At 53.4% G+C, this 20,812-nt stretch overlaps 2 protein-coding genes across 5 annotated transcripts in view; one reads left to right on the top strand and one right to left on the bottom strand.

Moving 5' to 3' along the window:
* SIAH1 (siah E3 ubiquitin protein ligase 1) overlaps nt 1-4,792 on the top strand; it is a 20,590-nt gene extending 15,798 nt beyond the window's left edge. The window contains exons 1-2 of one of the 4 annotated variants that reach the window (XM_006908740.3): nt 8-548; nt 2,765-4,792. In XM_006908740.3, coding sequence (XP_006908802.1) covers nt 458-548; nt 2,765-3,615 — 942 coding nt within the window. In that variant the 5' untranslated portion in view covers nt 8-457 and the 3' untranslated portion in view covers nt 3,616-4,792. Of the gene's footprint in view, nt 1-7; nt 549-577; nt 1,874-2,531; nt 2,603-2,764 lie in introns of those variants that run through there. The other 3 variants (XM_025044640.1, XM_015586954.2, XM_006908741.3) reach the window with 3 other exon arrangements.
* Nucleotides 4,793-9,088: 4,296 nt separating this feature from the next.
* Nucleotides 9,089-20,812, bottom strand: part of LONP2 (lon peptidase 2, peroxisomal) — a 49,287-nt gene continuing 37,563 nt past the window's right edge. The window contains exons 11-14 of the mRNA XM_015586892.2: nt 17,988-18,130; nt 11,373-11,580; nt 10,866-11,056; nt 9,089-9,476 (exon numbers count right to left, since the gene is read on the bottom strand). Of these exons, the coding sequence (XP_015442378.1) occupies nt 9,255-9,476; nt 10,866-11,056; nt 11,373-11,580; nt 17,988-18,130 (764 nt within the window). The 3' untranslated portion in view covers nt 9,089-9,254. The remainder of the gene's footprint in view (nt 9,477-10,865; nt 11,057-11,372; nt 11,581-17,987; nt 18,131-20,812) is intronic.

Below are 20,812 nucleotides of genomic sequence, written 5' to 3'. Positions count from 1 at the left end.
CTTGGCTTCAAATGGCCCTTCTCGGTGTAGCTCCAGAGCCGGCCCCGAGAGCGCCTCCTTGTCCAGGTTCTCCACCGCGCACCTTCTGCCCCGTCCTTCACCCGAGCCCGGAGCCTAGCTCATGAATCTGGAGAAGACAAACTGCTGAGACAGAGGAAGATTTAGGGCCCAGCGTAGGCCAGCCCAGCGATGGCGCCCATTTTTGGAGACGCAGTCGAATTTGAGCTCCGGGAGGTGTGGTCCACTGCACTTGGGACGGGAGAGGCCTCGTTTCTGTGCCTCTGTAGCCGGTGCTTCTGAAGGGCGAATGGAGTGGATGGAGCAGGGCGCTCCCCTTCGCTTCTTGACGGCGTGACCCCTACCCCGACATGCTTAGGGACAGAAGCTGTTCAGGAGGGGCCTCTGCTACGAACTGTCTTTGCGGCTGGGGGAAGGGCTGCGCGCTGCCTGCCTGCTCATGACGGGGAAGTCGGCCCTGACTTTTCTGTACTCCTGGAGGGGCGTCTTGCTCACGTGTTTACCAGCCGCTTGGACAAGGAAGAGGAAAGGTATTGGTATTTAAGAGACTGGGTTGCTTAAGCTGCGAACCGGGGAAGTTGTGAGCGGTGGAATCCGACTGGATGAGGGACTGGCTGCGGCGCGATTGAACTCGCAGTGCTGTTTTTCTGGGTCTGCTGTGCTTTGCTCAGTTTAAATCAAACTTCATGTTACGCCACGACTTCTGCAGAGTTGTCTGTCTTGAGTTCTCCGTTCCTGCTCGGTTCCTGCTCGGTCCTGCTGGGTTGCTAGGGGAGCTGTGTGGTTGTTCCACGTTTGGAGGTGGGGCAGGGTTCCTGTCCTCTGTAGCAGCCGCTGTCCTGTAACACCTGCCACATTTCACTTGTTCTTCACACTTCGAATAGGAATTTAAATCGTGCTTTCTACAATGTTTGGAAAAATAGGAAAGATGTTATAACATGAACCCGAACTACTGATGATACATGTATAACTCTTTTGCTAGGCCAAGAAATGAAAGCAGCGTTTTCTTGCTTAGTAGTTACGTTGAATGCAGACTGAGTGTACAGACCCTCCATGTGATTAGCCATTTTGGTTTGGTGATTTGAAAGACATAAATGGCTTAGACTGTTTTGTACCTAAGAAACCACTTTCCAATTATTATTGCTCACTTAAATGAGCAGCATAAAATGGACCCTGAAATAGGCAGACAGCAAATATGGGGGTTCTGGCAGTGCTGTAACCCCATCGTTTTACAAGTGCCCTGAAATGCATGGATCATCATTTGCACAGAGTCTCCTCTGGGAAACCGGATTACAGGAGAGTCCCTTTGTAGCTTTTTTGTTGGGCTGGAACACCTGGTTATACAGGTGTCAGATGGTAACTGATTCATGTTGTCCTAAATCTATGTGATGAGCCACATTATGATGGAATTCTGCTATACTTCTGTTTCCCCTTGAACTTTAGCATTTTCCTTTAGTGACAGTGGAGCAGTGGAGTTAATCTTTTGGCACCCTCAGCCCCCATTTACGGTGTCTATTCTTGAGTAATGTAACCCAAATTGCATTTACATGGTAACCCACATTGTTTTTTTAAAGTTAAATTCTTTGCAACAGAATGATGATTATAATTGAAAATACATTAAACTTGATGCATTACCTTTTAATTTTGTAGAAATATGTCTTATATAGTTGTTGGGACTGATCTTGTGTCACCCAGACAGACTCTTGAGAACAGGAGCTTGTTTTCTTTATCTTTCATTCAGCCTCTCAAGTTAGCTACAGTGTTGCTCGTTTCTTCCAGGTGACATTTATTTCTCAGTGTTTACGACCGTGACTGTGCTGACGAATGTCTTGGCAGCAGCGGCGAGAGCCGTAGGGTACGAAGGGTTCTTTACCTGGGGCTCAGCCCCCTTCCCCAGTGTCGTGTGTGTCTCTGGTGCTTTCATCTTTGTTCTTTGTTTACCTTTTCCTGACTTTCCTGACATTTCTTCCCCTTTGCAAATTATATCTGATTTATATGGTGGAATGGAAGTAGAATAGAATGATTTACCAGCTTAAAACTGAGGAGGGCCCTCCATTCGTCCTCCGTCCTCCCTCACTTTGGAGGGGGCACTGATCAGGAGGAAACAAGACTAACGTGGAGCTGACGGTGCCGTCCCGGGCAAAGACTTGGTAGACGAAGATGGACAGTGGGCTGGCAGCAGGCCCCGTGGCCCTCCATTCCCACACACACCGAGGCCAGACAGCCGGTTCTCACCAGGGGGACTTAGAGCCCACACCTTGGTGATCCCTTGGGTCACTTAAAACTCCCTGTAGCTGTCTGACGCGGCCGGGAACCGCATAGACTGAGCAGGGGCAATAGGGGCGTTGAACGCGGGGAGGAGGAAGTCCAAGCGGCACTGGCACTGAGAGGATCGAACTGACGACGCTTAGCGCCCCCTAGTGGCTGCCACCCGCTTTCTGTCAGCGTTCACTCCGTGGGGTCCACCCAAGGCTGATTTTTTTTACCTTTTTTTTTTTTAAGGGCATTTTAAAGTGTTCTGAAACATTTTGAAGAGAGATTTCAACCAGCGTGGAACCCTTAATAATCCAAAGGCATATTTTGTGTAATTTACGTTTTTATAACCCTGTTTATCTTCCTTTATTTTGCTCACACTAAAGTTTGCATAGGACACGTATTTCTGGGACGTAAACATTTGTAAAACAAGTTCAAGCTGCCATCACGTTTCCCTCGCCTCCTTTTATTCTTATTTATGTTTTTATTGCAGAAATGAGCCGCCAGACTGCAACAGCTTTACCCACGGGAACGTCAAAGTGCACGCCGTCCCAGAGGGTGCCCGCCCTCACCGGCACAACCGCGTCCAACAATGACTTGGCGAGTCTTTTCGAGTGTCCGGTCTGCTTCGACTACGTGTTACCACCCATTCTGCAGTGTCAGAGTGGCCATCTTGTTTGTAGCAACTGTCGCCCGAAGCTCACATGCTGTCCAACTTGCCGGGGCCCCCTGGGGTCCATCCGCAACTTGGCTATGGAGAAAGTGGCCAATTCAGTACTTTTCCCTTGTAAATATGCCTCTTCCGGATGTGAAATAACCCTGCCACACACAGAAAAAGCAGACCACGAAGAGCTCTGTGAGTTCAGGCCTTACTCCTGCCCGTGCCCCGGCGCTTCCTGCAAGTGGCAAGGCTCCTTGGATGCGGTCATGCCGCACCTGATGCATCAGCACAAGTCCATCACCACCCTGCAGGGAGAGGATATCGTGTTCCTTGCCACGGACATAAACCTGCCGGGCGCCGTGGACTGGGTGATGATGCAGTCCTGCTTCGGCTTTCACTTCATGCTAGTCTTGGAGAAACAGGAAAAGTACGACGGTCACCAGCAGTTCTTTGCAATTGTACAGCTGATAGGAACACGCAAGCAAGCCGAGAATTTTGCATATCGACTTGAGCTAAATGGTCATAGGCGGCGATTGACTTGGGAAGCCACGCCTCGCTCTATTCACGAGGGCATCGCGACAGCCATTATGAATAGTGACTGTCTAGTCTTTGACACCAGCATTGCACAGCTTTTTGCAGAAAATGGCAATTTAGGCATCAATGTAACTATTTCCATGTGTTGAAATGGCAATCAAACGTTTTCTGGCCAGTGTTTAGAACCATTGCTTTCAGTTTCACAGAGAATAGGCTCCGTCTCGCCTGCCAGCCTGAACTGTTGGTAGGTGGAAGCTAGACGCGCGAAGGTAAATAAACGGAAAGGCTGTTAAATACGGGAAGCAGTTGCATGTAGTAACACTAATATATTTAAAAATAAGTCAACAGTAAACCACTGAAAAAAATATATATATACACCCAGGATGGGCATCTTTTGTATTAAGAAAGGAAGCATTGTAAAATAATTCTGAATTTGTGTTTGTTATAGACTGAGTGTACTGTTGGAAAATACTGGGTTTTTGTGTTTTGTTTCTGTTCTGTTTTTGCGTGTGTGGGCGTGTGTGTGCGAGCGCGCGTGCGTGTGTGTGGATTTTTTTCCTTGAACTGACAAGCCATGTGGGGTGGTCTTGGACCACTGCTTTTCCCTGTTGTGAGTCGGTACATAGTGCTGCTCTGTGTGTATATTTTTTGTGTGTATTTGCTAATTTTTATTAATTCTAGTTTTTCATTAAATAAATTTGACTTTCTTTTCTGTAATTCAGGCTTTTCCTCACCTTTTTTTGTACCTTTTAAAAGTTAGTGTCTTTTTGATATGCATAATTGTTTATGGTAAAGCTTATACATATGTGTTCCATACATATTTTCTTTCTCCCTATTAATCAGTTCATTAGAAATATTTTAAATTCAGCTATTTTGTGAAGGTAAGAGTTCCAGAAGGGAAAGGTAATATTGGAAGAATTTTCAGAAGCTATTTAAAGCAGCTGTAAGATGGTCGGTCTGTCTCTTGTGTGCTCGTGGGCGCTTTCTCCCCCCCCGCCCCCCATCTCTCCCTCCCTCCCGAGCCTCCCCACCCCCTTCTCCAGTTGAGTCACACCTTCAGACTTACTCATTGAAAGTTTAGGGTATACTGATTTTTTTTTTAAATGTCGAAAAAAAAATCAGGCTCTTTTTTTCCCCCACATATCTTGGACAAATCACATATGTTTAAAATTTGTTCTTGTATTTATTGGTTTTGCAAAAGAAGGCATCGTCTTACACAGTATTTGTAATTAAAAGCAAATCATTTGTTTAAAAAAGGCAGTTTGCAAAAAAAATGTTTTTGGTCTTTTATAATTCTCATTAAAAGAATATCTGGCAAATTAAAAACTCTTTTGTGTTTGCTTCAGCTCTAAGCTTGATTAACATCCAAAGTTATTTTCCTGTTCCCATCTGTACACGATAGCAGAAAGCAATGTCCCGTCTTTGGAAACGTAGCGTTTACAGCGCGAGACCGGACACAGACCGGACCGGCTTCCCCTCCCTCCTGCTTAATGTGGATTCTCCCAGCTGTTAGGAGGCCGATTAGCTAAAATACTGATCACTTTCTTCTCCTTTAAAAAAACGATAAAAACGAGTTAGTATTTCATAGCCTGCGATCATGAACCTGGGCCGTGCGGCTGGACGTCCAGGGACCAAGTGCTAGTCCGGGCCCTGACCCACCTACAGCTGAGTGACTTTGGGCCCCTGGTTTCCTCTTGTCTAAAGCGGGGTTAATTATGGTAGCTGCCGCAAAAGGTTAAAATGGGGTAGAAGTTGACCTAAAACAGTGTCTTATACATAATAAGCACCCAACAAACATTAGCTGCTGTTATTATGCTTTTAACAAGCACCATATCGTTCACTGTTAGCTCCGCCGAGGCAGCTGGCAAGATGCCGGAACTGCCTTCTGCATGGCCAGCGTCATTTCATTTCGTGTGGCTTTTCGGGGAACCCTCACTGTAGAAAGTCAGTTGAAATTACTTTGGACTTCCCGGTTTTCCCAGCTCCACTAGCAGTTCCGGATAACAGAACTTCTCACCATTTTCAGATAAGACAGTGTCGTCTCTGCCTTACGTAAGTGTTATTTTTTGAATTGGTTATACGAAGTGCTTATGGAACCATTTTTGGGGTGAAAGAGAACACAGGTCAGCCACTATCATCTGTCCAGGTCTGTTCCTGTTAGCATGCGTGTTTGAAAAAGCAGTTTTTTCTCCTTTTTTAATATACAGCTGATCCTTGGACCACACAGGTTTGAACTGAGCTGGTCCGCTTATATGGGGGCCTTTTTCGATCAATACAGCACTGTATGTAATTTCCTTACGATTTTAACGTTTCCTTTTCTCTAGCTTGCTTTATTGTAAGAATACCGTACATAGCACAGCATCCAGAATATGCGTTGGTAGACAGTTGACGTTACCGGGAGTCAGAAGTTACACGCGGAGTTCTGGCTGCGTGGGGGAGTCGGTGCCCCCGCCCCTTGCATTGTTCACGGATCAACTTATTTTGTGGGGGTGCGTCATTTTTTAAATGTGCTCAATGTATAGACTTTGGAAGTTAGAAAATGGCACACACGATAGAGCTCTGTACAACTGAATGTTTTTGTTCGTCTAGTCCTTTGTATTTGCACGTGCTTATTTACACATCTATTTTGAAATTATGTGATTCTGGATCATGTAACCCTGTAACCTCACATCCTCACGGAGGCGATCATTTAGCATTTCTGCACCTTAATAATCTTGGAAAAACTTCATTTCGGGTTAATTTTGTGAGGATCAACTGTAATTTCAGCCGATTTCCTGATGTCGGATATTTGCTTCGTCTATTTTGTTCAGGTAAATTTTTTGGCTGTTTATAAATAACTCGTGAATGTTTGTTTTCTGATGATATTCTTGGGATCGTTTGTTATGTTAAAGTCTTGATACTTTTATTGCTGCTGTCTGGAGGGGTTTGTGGACACGGCGACTGGAGGATTTTCCATTTCACTGTAACCTCGTATTTTGCTAATTCATGCAAATGAAGATAGTAAATTTTGTGTTTGACCGTTAATAAGGTTGATGTTTTACTATTTATATTTCTACTAAGTCGTCTTCATATTCTTGGCTTACAGGGATGCTGAGACCTACAGCCATATTTCTTGGTCCGTCTGAGAGTGAGGTCTTGTTTGTTCTTAAGTCACCGTGTTAACATCGGTATTCCACTTTCCCCCATTCACGCCCCCGCCCCTTCTTTTGGTGTCTGGGTGATTTCTTTCAGGGGATTGAATCAGGTACTCTTTAACTTTGTTCTTTTGCTTTTATACTTTAAACTTGAACTCTACCTGTTGAATGCAATCGTGGGCCAGTTCAGTATGTTAATGGCTGTTGGAGAACAATTTTTCCTTCTGCTTTGAGCAATTTTAATGATAATGTGCGACATTTTATGAAGGCCCACCTTTCTGCAAACTCGAAACTTACATGAGTGGCATAGCTGTTTCGGCTCACCAGAAATCCTAGTCCCCACCCCTCCCCATCCCCCAGGAGCTCAAGAGTTTTTTATGTCCAGGGACATCCGCAGTGACCCTGCTCACCGAGTCTCATTTCATTCGGCTTCCTGGGTGGAAGAATTGGTAAGTGACCCAAATGAAAACAAAACACCGGGGCCAGCCTGCGACTCTTGCACTGGAGCTGATGAGTAAGATGAGAACGCACCAGGGTGAGCGGAGCGAGCCGCCAGCCAGCACTGCGGCCGCCGCGATGGGTGCAGTGCAGACGGGGTCACGGAAGCAGGCCGATGGCCCTGCCGGAATCTCGGGGCCCTCCCCTCCCCAGTGTGTGCGTTCAGAGACGACACGGTGGGCGACGCCGGGAACGGGGTTCGGGGGGACGGAGGGATGGGGAGCTACTGCTCATCAGCTTCAGGTTAAAATGATGAAAAAGCTTTGGATGTAGTGGCGATGGTCGCACAATACTGTGAATGTAATTGCCTCTGAATTATATACTTAACCATGGTGAAAATGGTCAATTTTGTTATTTTGCCCCAATAAAAAAGAACAAGTGAATAAAAGAGCTTAGACTTGAAAAAATGAAAGACGATGCTAGAGAAATGAAGGTCGGTCTGTTAATGTCCCACAGCGGGGTCTCCAGACGGCTCCTCCTGAGCAGAAAGAAGGTGAGCGTCACCGCCGAGGGCAGCAGGTGCTCCCGCTGCCGGCCAACACCAGGCCGCCTGGTCAGGGCTCCCGTGGGAGGCGCCATCGACCCCACTTTCAGAGTGCGCTCGGTGCCACCGCAGGTGGAACACGGCAGTGACGGTGTGGACTGGCTCCCTGTGGGTGCTGAACACGAACTAATGGGTCCTTTTCCTTCTCTGCAGGGTGATTGAACAGAAATGACTAAATTACAAGTGACGAGAGTCGGTGTCTTCAGCTGTCCGGACGTTCTTTCTCCCGCCCGCCGTGATGCGCCCCGGACCTGGACGTGCTCTCCCAGAACACGGCGGTTTCACCGGCAGGGCTGAGCGCGGCGTTTGGGGGACTCGTCGAGCCCATTCTCATCCAGGACACTCCGCAGTGTCCTTGCATACCCTTCTATTTTGATTCTGAGGTCCTTCGTTGGCTGGAGTCATTAGAAACTGCTCGACGTCATTTTACATTGCATTCTAACTTAATCTTCATAGTCGCACTGATGAAGGTACTAGAATTGGCATTGTACAGGTCAGTAAATCTGTGATCCAGAAGGTCGCACAGCGAGTTAGCGGACAAGCCTTTCTGTCACCTGCCCCGGTGGAGTCAAAGGAGAGGCACAGCCAGGGGCTACTGGATCTGGGAGCCCGCATCGGCCAGCGGAGCATAAATCTGTGATCCAGAAGGTCGCACAGCGAGTTAGTCAGCGGACAAGCCTTTCCGTCACCTGCCCTGGCGGAGTCATAGGAGAGGCACAGCCAGGGGCTACCGGATCCGGCAGCCCGCGTCGACCAGCAGAGCGGGAGGGGAGCTGGCAGGAGTCGGGATAAGTGTGAGGGCCATCGCGGGACGGTGGCTGCCTCTCCCTGGGGCCTGGACTTTTCCTAAGGTGACAGGCGTTGGGAGCCGATGTGTTTTTGTGCTCTGCGCTCACACACGTCACTCTGCCCTGTGTAAGTTACGATCCTCGGGATAAGTGTGAGGGCCATCGCGGGACGGTGGCCTGGACTTTTCCTAAGGCGACAGGCGTTGGGAGCCGGTGTGTTTTCGTGCTCTGCGCTCACACACGTCACTCTGCCCCGTGAAAGTTACGATCTGAAGGCTGCTCCCCCCACCCCCCACCAGAGCCCACCAGAGCTCGCTCACCACAGGTGACCGTCCCCAGAAAGACTCGTCGTTGGCTCTCTCCTCATCTTTGCCCAGGTCCCCTTCGGAGCAACTTTCTGGGATCCGGCGACAGCTGCAGGCGAAGCTGCTATGGCAACAGCCCAGGCCAGTGGATCTGGACCTGGACCACGCACCTGCCTCACCCGAGGGGGCTCTGGGCCTGGCCCCAGCCCAATTCCGAGGGCCTGCCGACCGGGCCTGGGAACGCATCTGCGACCGGTTCCCAGGGGATACAGACGCTGTGTTCCGGCAGCGTGCCGACAGCAGGCCTCTGCATCTGCCGGGGACAGCAGTGACCCCACTCAAGACAAGAGAACTCTTTAATCTCTTATCAATTTATTAAATGGACATTTCTGCAGTTAACACCAGCCACCGCCCGAGTGAGGTTCATTAATGCTAGGATCATGCTCGGTGTGAAGAGGCGACCTTGCCGGCACCGCCTGGCACCCCGCGACGTGAGCCCTGAAAGGCTGAGGCCCGAGCCTACAGCTTGCTGTTCAGGACGCCGGGTCTGGCCTTGACAGGGAAGCCGCCATCGAAGGCCGCGTTGAGGACGTCGTCCAGGCAGCTTGCCGTGATGAAGCTCAAGTCCTGTCGCACGTGGCCTGGGACCTCCTCCAGGTCCTTCTCGTTCCTCTGAGGGATGACGACGCACTTCAGCCCTGCCCTGTGCGCTGCCAGGACTTTGTCTTTCATTCCGCCCACCTGGAGGGAGAGACGCACGCAAGGCTGTGACTGACCGCAAGGCTGTGACCGTCCTCGGGCTGCAGGGAAACCTGACCCCCCGTGTCCCCTTCTACTCTAAAACATCAGATCGGCTTGTTTTGTCACAGCACGAGCGAGGAAAGCCGCTCGGAAGCTGAAACTTCACTCTCTGCATTTCAGTTCCTGTTCCGTTAAACCCTTAGACCGACGGGCCCACCGCTCTGCCCACGAAGCGTTGGCATGCCGGCGGGCCGCCTTCCGCCCCGCTCCGGAACCCCGCGTCTGCTCTACGGCCTGGCTGGGCAGAGCGCCCTCCCTTGGACTGTCCACACCGGTCCCAGAGCCCGGCCTCCATGCCCTGGGGGAGCAGGTACCCCGGCGAGACCTGGCTCTCGAGGTTTTAAACGCGCCCACGCTGGTCCCTTGGAAAGGCGCGATCCAGCTCCCTGTCCGGGACACAGCCCAGTGGGTGGCACTGCACTTGGCTCCCGCCTGGCTCGGCCTCTGCCGTGATTCCCTGGAGGCCACCCGCCAGCTTGGGGTCACCCGAGCAGCCTCTGGACAAGCCCTGAGGCGGGAGTCGGGGCGTCCTGCCAACCGGACCCATTTGCCCATCACGTGAGGAACTGAGAACATTTTATATATTAAAAATGTCTTTTCTAATTTTTTCTGAGAACGTTTTTAGTGTCCCTAATTGGTGATTCTGTGACCTAGTTTCATCACTATCATAAAGATGCTCTCAGAATAACATTCCTTTTTTTCCCTCATTTTGCTATGAACCTGCCAAAGTTTCGTACACTGGTACAGGTCACTAATGACCTAAAGCCCCAGGCTCTCTGTATTTTCTGTGTTTTTATAAGTATTTAGGCTACAGACCATGGTGTCCCAAGGCTCCGTACGTACAGCATTTTTTCAAAATTTAGCAAAGACATGGTTAGTCTTTATTAGTTTCCATTTCATACTCCCCCCGCCCCCCGCCATAAATTTATCAACTATCGTGTTCTAAGTTTTCTCTAGGACAGGTCTTCCAGGAACTTCAGGTGAGAAACTGGGCTTAATGTTTAAAAATAGCTGCTCTATTTTATACCTATACTATATATGTAACAATTTGCTTATAAGAAAAGCCTCCGATCGTCTGATGAGCAGCCTGATATTTTTTTCCCTTAGCAAGCCTTCATTCTTAGTAGAAAGGAGAATGTGGGAAAAAACTGTCTGTTTTTCTTTTATCTGATCAAAATTTAAAAATATGATTAGTTGCAGGTATAAAAATTTAATATGTACTTAAAACTAAGGTATTCATAGGAAGAAGGCGAGCGCTATAAAATTAACGGTACAGTTCACTGAAATTTAAAATTTAAAATTAAAAAGCCATCTGTAGAGTTTTCTTACCGGAAGAACAAGCCCTCTCAGTGTGATTTCGCCGGTCATGGCTACGTCTGAACGCACCAGCCGCCCACTGAAGAGCGAGGCGAGACAGGTCACGATGGTGACTCCCGCGGATGGCCCATCTTTTGTGACAGCGCCCGCCGGGAAGTGCAGATGGATGTCTGTGTTGTCAAGAAGATCGAAACTCCCAGAAGCTAAAAAAAGATTTTAATGGAGAAAAATCAGACCTATTTTCCTTTTCTCCTAAAAAAGAAAATCGAAGAGATAAAAATGAATGTTTTGGGTAAGTGACGCCTTCAAAACATTAATAGGTGGTACAGACGTGTGTGCGCGTCTGAAAAACAGCTTCATCCTCTCCCAAGCGGGACTGAACCTCGCCAGGCCGCCCTGCACTGGAGACTGGACCTGCCAAGGCTTCAGGTCCGGAGGTGCCGCTGGTCGCTCGAAGCTCGTCTGACCCTTGGCCACCCGACTGTGCGACACAGAGGCCCCTCCTGGCCCACCACTCACCGTTGGTCAGATGGTACTTCTTTGCGTTGCTGCGGAGCCAGCTGATGGCCAGGTGGGCAGACTCCTTCATGACGTCGCCTAGCTGGCCGGTCAGCGTTAGCTGGCCTTCGCCGTCCATGCGACTTGCTTCCACGAACATGATTTCCCCGCCTAAGGGTGTCCAGGCCAAACCTATCGCCACTCCTGGCTGACTCAAGCGCTCAGACACCTTGAGGGAGAGAAGGAAGGTGATCAGTTCGGCCAACAAGGGCCAAACCGCTTTGAGGCTGGTGGGCCCGAGCGCGCCACGCTGCAAGGGTCCCCTCCCCTGCAGGCCTGAGTTTAAGCCAACCCCAAAGGACTCGGGGCCTCAGGTGACCTGGAGTCACACCGCCTCCTACACATGGCTTTCTGCCAGAGGAAGCTGAACTTCCTTCTCCAGCATTTATCTGAAGCAATTTTACCTTAAAACTCACGCAAATAACTTTGATTCTAAAGAGCCACACCTAATTTCACGTCTCCTGATTTTCAAGGAACAAACCCAATCGTTTTACCCATTTAAACATTTTTACTAGGCTGCATGTGTATACATGCTCCGGGCCCTAACTTCACGTCAGCAATCGTAGGTTTGTTTCGCAGAGTTTTAACACGCTTACGAAGTGTCAGCCTCAGAGGCCAAGGGTTAGGGTGGATGCTGAGACCGCGAGGCTTCACCTCTGTTACTGCTTCAGCCTCAACGTCTAAGGTCCTTCCCCGCGGGCTCGAGGCCCACGGTGTGGCCTGCCATAGCAGACTGAACGTGTCACTCAGCTGAGGCCGCGAGCCTAGGTGATGAGCCAGGCGGGTTACACAAACATGCAGAGTAACAGGCAAAGAACAGTCATGCTGACGGTCACCGCACCCCTGGAGCCGCGACGGGCCCCATCCTGCAGGAGCTGTCGTCGGAGGGACTGCGCAAGGCACATCCTCCCCAGCACGCCCCCAGGTGTGGGGCCCCGCGGGGGCGCCGAGGGCCTGGCTTTTGGTCAAAAGGCCGCGTGGCTGATGCTCCTTTGGACGGTGAAAGTCCTGATTTTAACAGGTACTCCAAAACCACGGGTGGCAGCCATCGAAGCTGCTGGGCACTTACTTTCGTGAACGTAAAAGCCTATGTTTAAGGTTGGCTTTGTATTTTCAAAGTTCATTTCTAAGTAACGTCCTATGACAAGTTAGAGACTTGAAGGGCACAGCGTGGCGTTGGCCAAGCTGACCACCAGGCCTCTGACCTCACCCCCTGCAGCTCTGGCACCTGCCCTCCCTGTCCCTGTCCTGTTTACTCGAGGAGGAAGACACAAAGGGTCGGTGTGCCTGGGGACACGGACGGCCGCAGACACAGAGGCGGCCCTCTACACCTGAGCGACGCTGGGCTGGGCGAGGACTCACCAGGGTTTATGGCGTGGCTCCTCCTAGGGCTGAGGGCACTAATCCTAAAGACATCAAAACCCTGAATCCCGTACCAGCGTTAACATGAAAGGCCACTTGGCACAGTTTCGTCAGCTATGACAAGAACGATCTTTTCACGACTAAGTCCTCCAAACTCGCGTGTCAGAATCATCAGAAGCATCTGCACGGACTTGGCAGCGAGATGGCCGCCCGTGTCGCCAAGGCCCATGCGCCCCTCCTGCTGTGGAGGTGACTGGCCACGGGCCACTGCGAGTGCGGCGGCCAAAGCCAGATGTCCAGGTTCACGGTCACTGCTCCGACTTGACGGGGCTGGCTGTTCTACCGTTAACCGGAGGATGGATCGACACATGCAGCTTGCCAGTGACGTGCGCTGGGGAGCTGCGGGCGTGTTACCGCCACACCCGGGCTAGCAGCAGCGCCCGCGGGCACGAGGCTGTCACTCTCAGACTGAGTCACCGTCTTCAGGGCCTGTCTTCTGAAACGGCTACCGACCGCTGCATTCCTACGAGTCGGTCCCGTGGAAACGAGTCAAGGCAGAGACGCGGGCTCCTTCCTTGCTCACCTTCACCGCCCCACAGAGCCACCGATTTTCAGCGCTGGTCACTGTAAGTGATCAACACGCTGATTTCAGAGCCACGTTACCTACCCACGCTCTTCTCCCGCTTGTGACCCGTGGCCGCCTTGTGGCCGCGTCACTGACACCGGCCCCGCCAGGCCCAGGCACGCCGCAGCTCGACGCAGGCCGGCCCCACCTGGTGGCAAGTCCACGTCTGTCGTGCAGTTCCCACTGGCACCTTCCTGCGTTTCGGTTTCCTTACCCCTTAACTGAATCTTGCTCAAAGGATGACCACTGTCTGATAATTCCGCCAGCCACGCAGGTGTGCAGCTTGAGGACGTGTTAAACATGTAATGGCAACGGCGTTTCCGTCACGCACGGCTGCAGCGGGCGGAAGGAGCCTTTGAGGCTGTAACCAGTGCCCGCTCCCTGCTGTTCTTCCCTTGTAACCAAACGTGGCGGTATTAGATTGAAACCGTAAACACGCACGATCCCTGGCGACCCTTCCAGCCGACACTGAGACTTTACCCTTGTTCTGTGCTGCTGCAGCCCCAGCCGGGGAGCCACCATGGCAGGGAGGCCAGCAGGTGCAAGGACGGGGGGACGAGTAACGCTGTGGGCCTCGTTTCCAGGGACGAGACGGCCGTGCCGTGCACGCAGGCGGCTCGCGTGACCCTCACACCGTGAGCGAGCTCCCTGCACAGCTCACAGGCACTCCGCGTCCCGCCAGGGCTGTCCCCAAGGCAGCCGCTCATCTGCCAACTTCTTCAGTCTCCGAGCTAAGACCCTAGGCCTTGAATTCGTGAATGGTCGATTTTTCTGGCTGTAAACTTCTCTCGGTAGCCGGCAGGTTCCCCACGCTTCCCATAGCTGCGTGCCCGGCCCCGCCTCCCTTCAGCGTAGGGGTGGCGACCCCCAGGTGAGGGCTTTGCTCACTCTGTTGTCAGAAGCCAATACTGAGGCTTCAGCAGAAAGAAGGGATGGAGCCTCGGTCTTCGGAGTAGCAGTGGACGGAACGTAGACGCCTGTGGCCTGGACGGCTGGTTTCCTGAAGCTGAAAATTACATTTATCCTGGAAAGACTGGACAAATTTACTCGTTCTTTGCTTGTTCTTCTGATTGTCACTATATTTACGATCTGTGAGTTTAAGGCTGTTACCCCCAGAAATAGAAACTCTTTCTTTGTTTTCGGCCAAATGCAAGATTGAGCAGCTCGGTGTATCTAGCGTGAAGGCTTTGCTAGGATGAAAAGGACAGTCACAAGGTCCTCACACCCAAAAAGGCATCGCGTCATCCACACACGGACCTGTAGCCGGGTTTGTCATCTTCAGCGCCATCGCCTCACTGGGTGGTGACCAGGTCCCTCGCCCTTCCTCTTCCCCGCGCCCCGGCCTGGTCGCAGCCCTGCTGCTGAGGCCCGTCCCCGACCTGCGCCACCCGCCCCCGCCACTCCCCGCTTCTCTCAGCGCGTAGGGGCTTTTATTGCATTTTACTTCGTTTCTTTAGAAAACATCGTTGTATTTGAAAACGTGACAAAATACTGTTCCTAAACTCAAAATCTAGACTAAGTTCCTGGAACTCGTTTTTCAAGCCGTTTAGAGAATTCTAAAGGGAAATAATTCATGAGTAAGAGTGGGCCTTCTTATCTGTCTTCCTCACGGTTAATTTGCTAGGTCAGTGGTAGTTTTGGTTCTGCTAGGGTTTTGCAGACTCGTCTTCAGTGATATCAGGTTATTAAATGCGGGTGTAGGGTTGGGGCTGTGAAAACAGCAGTGGTTCTCGTGTGACCGGGGACAGCTGTTTTCAGGGCGCACGGCAGCTGCAGGAAGCGGTATCTGTTCATTGTTTGGGGACACACCAGGCGCCGATGAACATGAACATGAACTCACCAAGCCCTAAACACGACCTAAAAACACACGTGAGCCACCCCCGTGCATGGACGACGGCGGCACACCCAGGGAGGCCAGGTCAACACCGGCGAGGAAGAGGCCGCCGGTGGCTTCCCGGGCCGCTGTCCTGCCTGCCACCAACCCCGACAGCAGCTGGCGCCCCTCGCCCTCTCCCCCTGCCCTCCACACCCGGACACTGCACCCTCACTGCTGCCTGCCTCGTTCAGAGCCTCGACCGAGATGCGGAATTATCCGTTACCCTGCGTCTTCTCTGCTGAGCTCAGCTCCATGGGGGCAGGGACCACGCCTGGCCTGTTCACTGCCCCACGGCCAGCGGCACGCATTAGGTAGGTCCTGAATGACGTTCCCAGACTGAAGAAATGAGACCCTGCCTAGACTCTGCACCTTCATGGAGAATACCGGCCTTTAAGCCGAAAGAGGCACCTGAGCACACGTCGGACTCCTCCACCTGCCTCCCGGAACCGCGAGTCTGAGCGCTCGCTCCAGGTTCTGCATGGACGGGAGGCAGGCGCTGCGCGGGCTCCGCAGGCAGTGGCGGGCCTGGCCGGCGAGCGGCCTGCCTTTCTCTGACGTCGCAAGCAGCACAAGCTCTGGAGCCGTCAGGCCCGGAACCGACGCTCAGGTCTGGCCTTCGCGGGGCCTCCTTGCAAGTTACGCGAACCCTCTAGGCCCGTCTCCTCGCCTGTCACTGGGAAGACAGCAGGGCTGAGAATGAACAGTGCGTCACCCACAGCGCCTTCCGCAGTGCCTGGGGCCCGAGGGACGCACGGGGTGGCCGAGCAGCCCGGCCCCTCCCACCCACACGGCCACGATGGTCCTAAGAACGTGAGCGGAAATGTCGCGGAGCAGACGCCTTTTAAAAACACTGCTCTAGTGCAGGCCACTCACGTCCCGCGGGACGGGCAGGAGTCAGCTCGGTCGGCCGGGCCGGTGGGGGCGCGGGAAGAACACTGGCCTCGCGGCCGGCTCACCCGGGCGGGACGCTGGCTTCGCTCATGCACCTCAGTGCACGCGCACGATCCGCTGGATTTCTTCAGGCGTCTTCCCCGGGGTGCAGTGTAGGTGATGGCTCTCGCGGCCGGCGAAGACACGCTCCATGAGTCTTCATTCCGCAGACGCAAACGCTGAGGCGGGGCAGGTAAGAACCTGGGGCCAAGGGTCATCAGACCCCAGAGGCAGAGACGGGAACCCCAGGCCACGCGTGGGGGGATCAACAAAGTGCGTCGAAGCCCCAGACACCAGATCTTCTCTGAGATGCCATTTACCAATGAGGAAGTGGCCACCGGAATCAGCCTTTCGGGTCCACGGTGGTGAAAGTGGCCACGTGTAATGGCTCAGATGCGAGAAAAATCAAGTGAGTTCCTCCGACGATATCGTACAGAGCAGTCAGAGTGTTCATAAAATTCCTCATTTCTGTCCCCTTGGCTCTTTCTTTGCCAAAGCTCCAAGAAAGGCAGAAAAGCTTCCGAAGCCCGGAGCAGAAGCAGCCGGCAGAGGAGGGCGCAGCACAGAAACGCCTCGCCCTCTGCTTGCAGCTGCTGCTCCAGCTCGGCTCCGCCGGCACGTGCTGTTCTGGAAAACCCAGAGACAAAACCCGTCAGACACGCCGGCGTCGGAATCTGCTCACGTCCCGAGCTCACGGAATCATCGCATTCTCTTCACGGAAAAGCGGGTTTTGCTCACTTTCTCAACCAAGAAGAGTTTTGCTCCGTCTCTTTCAACGTTTAAAAATTCAAATCCATGATAACTTAAGAATTCAAGTAACCCAAAGAATGCCTCTGACTCGACTGCTCACGTCAGGAGGGAACGAGCCCAGTCCTGTAGTGGCGCTTTGCAGGATCATCGGCTTTAACGACCGGCTCAGGGTTTACACGGATAAACAGATGGGTTGGGGGCTATTTCTTGCCTTCTCAGGGGTAAGACCTGAGGAAAATCACATCCACTGGTGGTGATTTCACGTTAAAGGAGAGATTATCTTCTGCACACTTTGCCAGATTGATCTTCTGAGAATCTGTTTTTCCTTAAACGGACAAGGAGGTGACAGTAACGACAGACTCTAAAGGCAGGCATGAGGCTCATGAGTATCAAACAGCCTTTTCCCAACTGACCTGGAGCAGCGCATCCCAGCATCCCGTGGAGCACTGTCACGCTGCAGGGCCACAGGGCCCGACGGCCATCCACTCTGGCTCCCGCAGTCAGCCCTGGTCCCCGGCCTTGTGGCCGGCGTCCTTCTGTGGGGCGCACATCGGGGGAAGGGTGGGGACGGGGCCAGAGCTGGGCGTGGGTTATACCCGAGTGGAAGCACAAACGATGAGACCAGCCTCCAGGACGATGCCACCTGGTGCAGGCTGGCTCGCGCCTCTGGATCTCCTGTGCCACGTCGGTGCCCCACGTCCTTCCCCAAGCCCCCCAGAGCACAGACAGGAATGCAGACTTGCTAACGGGGAAAGTCGGGGACAGTCAGTGACACGGCTTTTACACTGGGACTGGGCGGCAGAGAATCAGGCCAGACTGGGTTTCTAAGAGAGGACAGGCTGGGTCTCTGGCTCTTTGCGAAAGCCAGATGATCACGAAAGCCATGTTATCACATTAAGCACTAATGTTCAATACCAGAGAAGGGGGGTCTTCAATCTTGAGACAAAATTCAGCGGCCCCAAACTCCCACGTCGACTCCCCCACCAAGCCATCAAGCCACACGCTGTGGGCATCAACAAAACAGAACGCTCACCTCCATTTCATACATCGGCGGCCCAAGGATGTCCTTTAGAGCGTGGAAATCGATCAAGATCGGCATTTCGGGCGGGAGGGCCAGGTCGGTGGCGTCGCTGATGGACTCAGGCTCTGTGTCCTTTAAGACATGTTCTCTGCCACCTGAGAGACAAAATGTGATTTAGAAATTCTGAGACCTGCAGGCCTGAGAACCCCTCAGCAGGAGCCGTCAAACCGGAGCGCGGTGGGGCCCGCGGTCCAGGCGCCGCTCAGCCTGAGGCGCACGACCTCGCCTGGCGTCTATGGGACTCGGCAGGGACTTGGCCCCGTGAGGGTGACGCCGCCTCGCCCTGTGCGTTTAGTTCCACCTGTCGTCTGTCCTCGTCAGAGTGTAGACCCTGAGGCCGGCGCCCTTGCCTGTCTTTCTAACCTTGACATTCCTTAGCTGGGACCAGGGCCTGGCCTCACCCGCCAATGGCTCTCGGGGCCAGGTACCGGGGGGCGAAGTGCAGTGGTCCCCTCGGACGGTTCCGCTGGACCGACAGAACCCAAGCCTAAGCGCCCTCTTCAGGGAGGCCCCTCAGGTGTCCCGTGTCCTGACGGGCAGCGTGAGCTGGGAAATGACGAAACCATCTGGACGACGCCTCTCGGGAACACACAGCTCAGCTCCAAGACACGTTCCCAGTGAGGACAGACGGGACGGCGGTGCCGGTGCCGGGGGAGGCGGTGCAGCCGCCTGGAGTCCCGCAGGGACCGCTGTTCCCTTACCAGCCCCGGGCCGAGCTCCCGACCCCGGGCAGAGCCACCTGCCGGGTGAGCCACCTCCCTGAGGGTCTGATTCCGTCTGAGAGAAGGAAAATGTTCCTCGAGGCCGGAAACCTAAGATGAGTAGAGGCGTAAAACCTAAGGGACTGTTCGGCTCCGCTCAGGCTCACCCCGGCTCTCCGTTTCATGACTCTCGTTCTCGTACGAGCTCGCGAAGCGTTTGAAACGACTCTTTCATTGTCCGTTTTGCGTACACCCCTCCTTCCGGAAGTGAGTACGCTGTGTTGATGCACAGTGTGATGACGAAGTCCCCGAACGCTGTCCATCTACATCTATTTATCTGGTTTCGCTGTGACTCCCCCGTCCGTCCCTCGTGAAGCTATAAGAACCGGTTTTCACTAACTCCTTCCGACCCGCTCACTGACCGTGCCCAACAACATCGGACCCTCATTCCAGCCTCCGGCGAGACTGGCGACGCCCTGGAGTGTCCCCCTCAGGGTGAAGGGCTCGCTGTCTGTCCTGCTCGGCCCCGGGCTGCTCTTCGAGACCACAGCGCGGGTGACACGGGGGTGGAAACAAAGCAGGGCAGACCTCCTGCCACTCGCCGGCTGGCCGGCACACTCGGCGCGGGCCTCCGTCTCTGCGGGGCTCCGTGAGGATGAGGGGACGGGGGGAGAACGCTCCGTGGACGGCGACGTGCAGGTGCACACCGGACGCCGCGTCAGACACGCCCAAGTCCCCGCTCTGTGCGGCCGCTCCGTGCGGCCCGACCCGATCCCAGGACGTCCTCCTGCTCTCCCCGCGTCTCAGGGCGCTTGCTGTTTCAGGGAACGATGACCGGTACTCGGCGGCGTGGGGAACGGGAGGTGCCTGAGCGGCCGGAGCGGGCTGGACAGCCAAGGGCGGGGGGCGCACGAGCGGCCCTTTCGGCTGCGTGTCGGCTCCGAGCAGGACCGAAGGCGGCGTCACTGCCCATTGAAAGGCCCACGCAGAAAGGACAGGCTGCCTGTCCAGGACGGGGCCTTGGGTCTCTTCAGCCTGTTCTGCTTTGTCACAGCTTTTCTGAGACCCAGCTGCTGTCGCCAGCTGGGTTCCACTGTCACGGGAGGGTGAAAGCCAGTCCCCGCTTCTGCAGCCAGTGCCGTGGGACAGCCGCCCTCGCAGGTGGGGTGAGGCCAGCACCCCAAGCGCCGAGGGAGTGGGGGGTTCCTAATGCAACCAGCCCTTGTCGCATAAAAGGTAGCGCTGGGCACTGCAGCCGTGATGTGAGAAGTTCAATAAACGCACAGCTCGCCTGTGCTTCAGACGTTCCGTCATTAGAACACGAGCCCAGAGAACTAAAGCTCAAGCCCAGAAAGCGGCGCCGGCCCCTCGGGAAAGGCGGGCTGGCACCCACGGGACCCGTGTGATGCATGGCGAGAGGAAGGACACCCTAGATTTCCACGGAATCCATGACACCGCAACGTTCAAGTGAGGCCGGGCAAACGAGAACAATTTCAAAAAGTTCAGCCTCCCAACATGGACCCTGCCCCACAAATCTTCCAACTGGAATCGCATCGTTTTCTTCTGCATCCTTTTCTGGGGCTAAAACAGTGGTTCTTAACAAATGGTCAGTAGTCACGTGAATAGATGATGATTTCGCCAAGAAGCAAAATTTAATTCAAAGCAGGACACCGTTTTCTGGTGACCGAAATGAAGTGACTCGTAAACAAGTTTAAGAAATAACAAAGATCCGTGTTAAGGAGAGTGAAGAGACCTTCTCAAACGCTGTCGCTTATGAAAGCGCAAACCGGTTCACTTTCAGAAGAGCCATTTGTCAGTATACCGAAAGCCTCGCAAATATTCAGAATCTCAGGCCCAGTGAACCTATTTTGCAGGACGAGTCCCCAAGGACAACTGCTGTGCAGACGAGAGGTTGGATAACACCGCTACTCACTGCGGCGCCATCTGAAATAGCAAAAAGCAGATCCAGTGGTGACATGTGACATTAGAAACGCAGGTCGGCAAAGCGCCAGGCAGCCGGCGATGACGCGCCACACTCACTGGCGCCGTCTCCTAAGTGTGAGGTCACGCGAGGAC

Source organism: Pteropus alecto, unplaced genomic scaffold, assembly GCF_000325575.1.
Source record: "Pteropus alecto unplaced genomic scaffold, ASM32557v1 scaffold123, whole genome shotgun sequence".
Lineage (NCBI taxonomy): Eukaryota > Metazoa > Chordata > Mammalia > Chiroptera > Pteropodidae > Pteropus > Pteropus alecto.
This window is presented reverse-complemented; position numbering and strand designations above follow the sequence as displayed.